General features: G+C 36.2%; 1 protein-coding gene across 1 annotated transcript; it reads right to left on the bottom strand.

Moving 5' to 3' along the window:
* Positions 1-308: 308 nt before the first annotated feature.
* Positions 309-3,993, bottom strand: LOC131611653 (uncharacterized). The gene is made up of 7 exons (XM_058883583.1): positions 3,695-3,993; positions 3,491-3,608; positions 3,078-3,166; positions 2,953-2,999; positions 2,751-2,842; positions 2,091-2,224; positions 309-1,407 (listed from the first exon to the last, which is right to left on the bottom strand). The coding sequence occupies exons 1-7, from the start codon at positions 3,815-3,817 to the stop codon at positions 763-765; spliced, it is 1,248 nt and encodes a 415-aa protein (XP_058739566.1). The 5' UTR covers positions 3,818-3,993; the 3' UTR covers positions 309-762.
* Positions 3,994-7,382: the final 3,389 nt, after the last annotated feature.

Raw genomic sequence — 7,382 nt, forward strand, 5'->3', positions numbered from 1 at the left:
TACCAATACACATAATTTAGCTACCTAGCAAGGTTTGACTTCTCGCTGAGACAACCAAACCCGACACATATTCCTACCAACTCTCTCATCGTACAACACAACCACAACATTAACTACTATTATAGTCCACTTTACCAAATCAAACCCATACAATGATACAATAATATATTAAAGGTATCAAAGTTTTCAATTCAAATCGTTACTGTTTGAATTACAATCCTCAAATCAATAAACACAAGGCATAAAATATAAAGAAAATTACAAAGATCAACGCTGTCGTTTGATTATTTTCATTTTCAACGCTTCAAAATAATTATTATTCTTCCCCATTGCTAAACAGTAAATATTTTTTCAATGTGCAGTAATTACCAATCTCCGTTTCGACCACGGTTTCTTGTTTCTATGCCATTGCCAAACATAAACTACATGCACGCCGTTTCACATCCCTTCTCGTACGTTGTCGTTTTTTAATATTTTTACATACACGCTCCATTTAATTGAATGTTGACATTGAATTTAATTCAACCAAAACAAAGGCACAAACACACGAGGGTACTTGAAAATTGCAATATTTGAGAATGAGTAAACAATTTGAACCAATTCATATCTAGTAGTTAATACATTCAATTATAATAATAATAATATATGTACTGGGAAAGAAGAAAACAAGAAAAAAAAAGTAATAATGTTTCGGTGTTTTCGCGGCGGTGGCGGCGTTGATTGCGGTGTGGTGGTTGTGGTGGTGTTGTTATATTTTTTTTATTAGTAACGCTGAGAAACGGAAAGGTGGGTGTGACGCCGTCTGACATGAGGTGAAACAATGGAAACTAAGCCACCGAGTGGTGGCCTCATCTTTGACCTATAGATCATTTCATCGTAGGGCCTTCTGTAGAATTTCACGTAAGGAAAAAATGATTCTCTACCTCTCTCCACCTTTCCGTTATCTCGCCGGAAAAATGTCGCCGGAGATTGGAGGAAAGAGGAGGTTGGCCGGTGAGGAACCGTGACGCGCTGCGGCAACGGAGTTGAAGGGAAGAGACCTTTCCTGCTGGCTGGTGGGCCCAGCGGGTTTCGTGCGACTGGAGAGGCGAACGAGAATGAGCGAGCGTTGAGTGGTGAGATGAGTGATGCTGGAGAGGGACTAGTGGGTCCTACTTTTGATGCTGACGTGTCGCCTAAGCTTAGGTACCATGGCTTCAGTGAGTCGAGCTGATGGGAGACTGTGAAGGAGAAGCGTGAAGACGAGCAGGAGCCGATCTTGGTCGTTGATTTGATAGTCGATGGATCGAATCGGAGGGAGGAGGCTCGCGGGTATGTGGAGAAATCGTTGTAGTCCATCGATTCTTCAAAATCCAACGATGATACTATCGTCGTACACGTTGACAGCTCGACAAATGGACGAACACCCTACACATGCACACAGACAATCATTCATAATTTGAATTGAATGGAAATACATGTCTTTTTCAATTCCATGACTTTAGATTACAAAGTTGTAAAGGCAAAATAATAGTGTACTAGTACTTTCTCCATGCCCTATAAATCTATCCCTCAAAATTCAAATTATTGATTTTTTTTCTTTTCAATTTCAATATATTGTACAAACAAGTGACATAGGTTGAGTTTGAATTTAAGATAATCTAGTGAACAAGTTCTACCTAATCTTACACAATAAGTCAATTTTTCATCAAACCAAATCCAAAATAAAATCATTCATAAGTTGTACTTTTCTTGGCATTGTCAATTTGACACATTCATTCCTATTCAATTACAATTGCAATCGATTTGGTTTGGATGTAACAAGAGCTTACATAGCCTTGAAGAGAATGGACCACCAAGAGTGGTCCTGGTCCAGGTCCATATGCATATGTAGTGGTTCATTTCATAGTCATTAGTCAAACAAAAGTAAAACACACACTGCATAGTGATAGTGGACACACATCACAACTTACACAAGACAGCAACATAAATTGTAGTGGTCAAACAGAAAAGAGACTTGTTATTGGAGTTAAACTGGCAGTGGCTAAACAGTACTTGAAAATAGACTACTAAAATTAGCCATGAAAGGAATTTGAATTGAGTTTCTTTACCTTCCACAAGTATGCAAAAAGGGATGGAGGGTCTATCACAAATGCTTTGCATAACCGTCCTGGATAGTACTCGCCCACAATTTTCAGTGATCCCAACAACAAGTTCATAAAACCAGATGCCGACCTATAAAAGCCTGTAATAACAATCAATTAAACTAAATTAAATTAAACACAGTTAGTTAGTTAAACTTAAATCAGAGTAGTAATTAAGAGTGGTGTAAAAAAAGGTAAAAAGTAGAAACATTTCTGTGATGCTACAACAATAGCATAATTTAAGGAAACAATAAAGATTGAAATAGACCAATTGTGATAGAGAATATAACTATCACTAATGTAACAATAATGACCACAATTCCCAATAATACCCTTCGCAACATTAAATGAAAGGTGAAATCTGTACAGAACACATGAAGGGCACTCCGGACACATTCTGTTTCATACTGCTCCCTCAGGTCCTGCCTGCCTGTGTATCCTAACAAACAGAGTTTTCTAAATGCCTGCTCCACTCTCTCTCTCTCTCTCACACTGATTTATTGTTTCTGATCACTCAATCTTTTCTGTTTTCACACATTTTATTTCACTTGTATGTAATTTTCAAATCTCTGTTGTGAAAATGGCATTATGGAAAATTTGAGTAATGTTTAGGTGTGGACTACTTACTTGCATCGAAAAGCATGACAAACTGTTCTACGTTTTTTGGCATGCTTGAAATTGCCACTTCCATTGTGAATGCGAGTAAACGAGTGAAGAACCTTCAATATAACAAAAGGTAAAAAACAATAACATTGTTTAGTCCCATGAATATCATACTAAAATTAATATAGCAGAAAATAATGAAAATCTGTAGTATTATATAACTTACAGTTTTTGAGAATGCAACTTTTGATAGTCTTGTTTCATGCGGAAAATCTGTACCCACCCAAATTCAAATCACAAACTATTCACTCAGAAAAAAACAAAACAATCAAACTCAAAAGTGAAATTTACCAAAACAGGTCTGGATTCATCGTCATGACCAGCCACATAAGCCAACCCTTCAGCTAATTCAGCTGAGAAATCATCTGCTATCAATTGATCTGTTTATTTATTTCAAAAAAAAAAAATGAAAATCCTATGATTGAAAAAATGTATAAAGAATAAATAAATAAATAAAAGATTGTATATATTCTTTGTGGGGTTAGTTTCTGGGGTATGGAGAATGGTATAATGATTACATCTACTACTATAGTATAGGGAGTGGGGTGCATATATTTCTTTTGTTACTTTAACGCTTAATTCAAAGGAAGAAAAAAAAAGCAAGATTCTTTTTCTTTGGCGAGAGAAAACAAAAAGAGAAAACGGCGTGGTTTTCACAACGGGTAAAAAGCTTTTCTAGTTACAGAAGAAGAACAACACTATACCAGTAACAATAGTATCTCTCCATGAAAGACAAGCTCTTAGTTGTTTAGCAGCTTTTTTCACATTATCTCCCTTCATTTTCAGAAACCGTTTCACACAACCATAGTTACAGAACTTTTCCTATAACACAAACACAACAATAATGATGTTTGAGTTAAGCGGTTACATATCAATAACAATAATAATAATAATAAATGAAGAAAAACCTGTTTGACAGTGAGAGGAGTTTGTTTTCTGATGAGTTCTAAAACAGCTTCAACCTTAGTTGTTTCCTTGTTGTTGTTGTTGTTGTTGTTGTTACTAGTAATTGTATCTAATTTCTTCCCCATTTCGAGAAAAAATGTTGACTAAGAAAGTGTTATGAGTTGGTAATAATTACAGAACAAGAGAACACAAAGACTATTATTCCAAACTTCTGTTTCACGCAACCATGAATGAGGATTTCTTGTTAATAACTCAGAGAGAGAAGGTTGAATGCAGTGTGTGTTTGTAAATAATGTAATGAGAAAGTTGTGAAGAGTTTATTTATAGGGAAACGACGATTATAACGCCGTTAGAAAAAGAAAGGAAAGAGAAAATAAAGGGTTTTTCAAAACGTCAACAACACTTGTTATTGTTATTACTTACAGCTATTAATATTTTGAGTCAATGTGTGTTAAAATGGGTGGTCCCTATTTACGACTGTAGCTATCCCTCCGACAGGGATACGTAACGGAAAACGCCGACTTTGTCAATTAGTTTAATGTAACCATAGCTATTAGTGTCTATGTAAGTGTTTTCTTTTGCAGTGGATACGAAATTATGAATAAGTACTATTACTAATCATGAAACAGGCAATCATTCAAATGTATGTAAGATTAAATTACTAACTAATACTAGAACTTATAGTGGAAACGAAATTAATTAAGAGGGATTTTTGGACAAACAAGTTAAGTAAATTCTAGTTATTGAATGGAAGTATTTATTAACATTTATATACAAACTATGTAAAATTTAGACTATCTTCTAAGGAATTTGGATTCTAAATTTGTCAATTTATGAGTTTAGGAAAATTATATTTTGTTATAAGATTTAATTTTATTTTTTTAGAACTTGACTCTTTAAAATAAATTTTTAAATATATATTTGATATCAACGTGATTTAGACAGAATCGTAATAATTATTTATAATATTGTAAATGTTATCCAAAGTATGATTTATGAACATCACGATAGCGCATGAAATTTAACAAATTTACTTCAATAACAAACATATGTATATTAAGTATATGTTTGAAATTGTATTAGCCAACATATAAACGCGTCTAAAGTTAAACTTCAAGTTGTAGCTTATGCCTTGTTCACATTTTTTTCTATCTTGAAATGCGAAAATTCATGTGCAAACGTCCAACCAAACGTACACCAAGAATGTCTTTGGTAATCCGTTTAGAGGGTATTTATCGCGTCCCTATGTATAGAAAATGTGATTAGGAAGAAGCTACAAAACTAAGCTTCTTCAAATACATGAAAATTTAACGCAATTTTAAATAAACATGGAAAACCGTACAACCAAACAAACGCTAAGTCTGTATTTGAATATGCTTTTGAACACTTAATATCATATCTCGATGCAAATTTGATGTGAAAATATTAAAGCCTCAATACAAAGCTTTTGCCCATATGTAAAATTTCAATGTGACATATGTAAAATTTCAATGTCATTGTATCAAATCTAACACATTAACAAATGAAGGCTGAATTTCTAAATGTCTTCATCTTTTAAACTTTGTTTTTTTTAAATGTATCATTACTTTCCACTAACATATATCTCCATGTAGTGTTATATTTGTGAGAGACTCAAATAAGGATGACTATAGGGTTCCCATCCTTGAGGTGTCCCATGAGTGTTATCTTTGCGTAGAGAGGGGGTTCGTCCTCATAAGACACGTGTATAATGCCATTATTCCTCCATTAGTCATGTAGATTTAGTCATACCACAAATTCTTGTATAATAAGTGGTCAATAACCTCCTCTAGTCAAGGAGGAACAGTGGATATTTCTTAGGGTTTCCTAAGCCATAGGTCCAAAGACCTCTATAAATGCCTCTCCCCTAACGGGAGAAAGACAAATCACAATCTAACTAGTATTACGCATACCCCAGAGTCTTTCACCTCACGTGAATTGAGCTCTCTTAAACCACCATAAACACCATCATACATGGTCTCTTGCCGCCGCGAGCAAGCTTTGACCCCTCTAACTATTATAAAACTATTAAGGCCTTTGAGTATCACCTACCCTTGTTGGGATACCACACACATGTTTACTTTTGACCAGTAAATTGGCGTCCACAATGGGCCCCCAATAAAACTGACATGGGTGACACCTTCTTTTAAAATCACCACATTCACTATCATCCACTCTCCTGTACCTAGAAATTCTCAGTCATGGTTAATAGGAAATCATTTTCCCCTATAACGAAAGATACTAGGGGAAGCAGCGACGCCAATGACATGGTGGAGATACGTGCTACTTGGATGAACTATGTCGTCAGAATCAAACCCTAGAGGAAAACATCCTCAATATCCAATAGGGCTAGCAAGAGACCAATCCTCCAAAAAATATGGAAGCCCTGGATACCCATTCATGTTTAGACGAAATATGGGAGGTGCATGTCCCTGATAGATTCAAGCTCCCCTTTTTGGCCAAGTGTGATGGGTTATGAACAGGTCGCCTCACCCAAAACACATATGGCCATCATCGGAGCTCCTGACTCTCTGAAGTGTAAATTACTGTATGGAACCTTCAGGGATGCAACCTTGCAATGGTATATGGGTCTGCCCCGAGCTTCCATCGCCATTTATCAGGAACTAGTGAGGAAAATCGTACACTAGTTTGCCGCCAACCGTCATAGAAAGATGACTACTACCAACATGTTCAACATACGATAATGTCCCTTATAGTCATTGAGGGGCTATCTCGCTTGAATCAATGACGCCACTATCAGGGTCGTCCCTCAAACTAAGAAATACTCGTGAAGACGTTCCAAAATGGACTCAATGAGGGACTTCAACGAATCTCTTGCCCAAAAGACATCATTTTTCATTTGTAGAGGTAGTCACCAGGATGGAATTTTACCTAAAAGGATAGGAGAACAATATAGAGAAGAAGGTGCGAGATGTCAAGGAGCGTGTTCTCAACGCCGAAGGTTCACACTACCCAAGGAAGAGTAATTATACCCATTTCCTTAAGGACAAGATTGCATTCAAGAGAGAAAATAAGAAAACAAAGATCATCATGCCCTTGAATACTCGCGAAGTTGGCATCCACTCTCACAATGATTACCCCATGGTCATTACCATTAGGTTTGATGAATGGGAGATCAAAAGCGCTCCTTTAGACCAAGGAAGTTAAGCAGATATTCTAAACTAGGATGCGTTCGAAAGACTACGCCTCGATCCATATAACCTAAATCCCTTTCAAGGACTCATTAGTTAGATTCTCAAGGGAACATGTGCAAGTGAAAGTCTATATTATACTAAAGACCATCTTTGGAGAGCATGAGCATGCCAAAGAAGTTAAGGTCAGGTATTTGGTTATTGATGCCCCTTCCTCTTACAATATGATTATAGGGCGGCCAACTTTTAACTAGTTGGGCTTCACTTTATCCACTTTGTATTTATGCATGAAGTACCCTGTCTCTGACACAGCGAGTAGGAGTTATCCAAAGAGATCAAGAAATTTCCAAGAAGTGTTATGTAGAAAGCATCAAGCTGAAAAGGGTATGGACTCTAGGCATGAACGCTAGGAAAGTGGACTCAAGATTAAATCCACCAATAAAAGCTTGCAAATATGATGAGGCTCTCACTCGAGTTTGAGAGGAGATCCAAGATTAAAACCCCAGGAGGAATTCTCCAT

Source organism: Vicia villosa, linkage group LG1 (genome assembly GCF_029867415.1).
Source record: "Vicia villosa cultivar HV-30 ecotype Madison, WI linkage group LG1, Vvil1.0, whole genome shotgun sequence".
NCBI lineage: Eukaryota > Viridiplantae > Streptophyta > Magnoliopsida > Fabales > Fabaceae > Vicia > Vicia villosa.

What these genes read in the sequence shown, in the direction of transcription:
- LOC131611653 (XM_058883583.1), bottom strand. Translation starts at nt 3,817, where the DNA reads ATGGGGAAGAAATTAGATACAATTACTAGTAACAACAACAACAACAAC. An exon ending in ATGAATCCAGACCTGTTTTG is followed by an intron (nt 3,000 to 3,077) that starts GTAAATTTCACT and finishes GGGTGGGTACAG; the next exon opens with ATTTTCCGCATGAAACAAGA. An exon ending in TTTTTGCATACTTGTGGAAG is followed by an intron (nt 1,408 to 2,090) that starts GTAAAGAAACTC and finishes GTGCATGTGTAG; the next exon opens with GGTGTTCGTCCATTTGTCGA.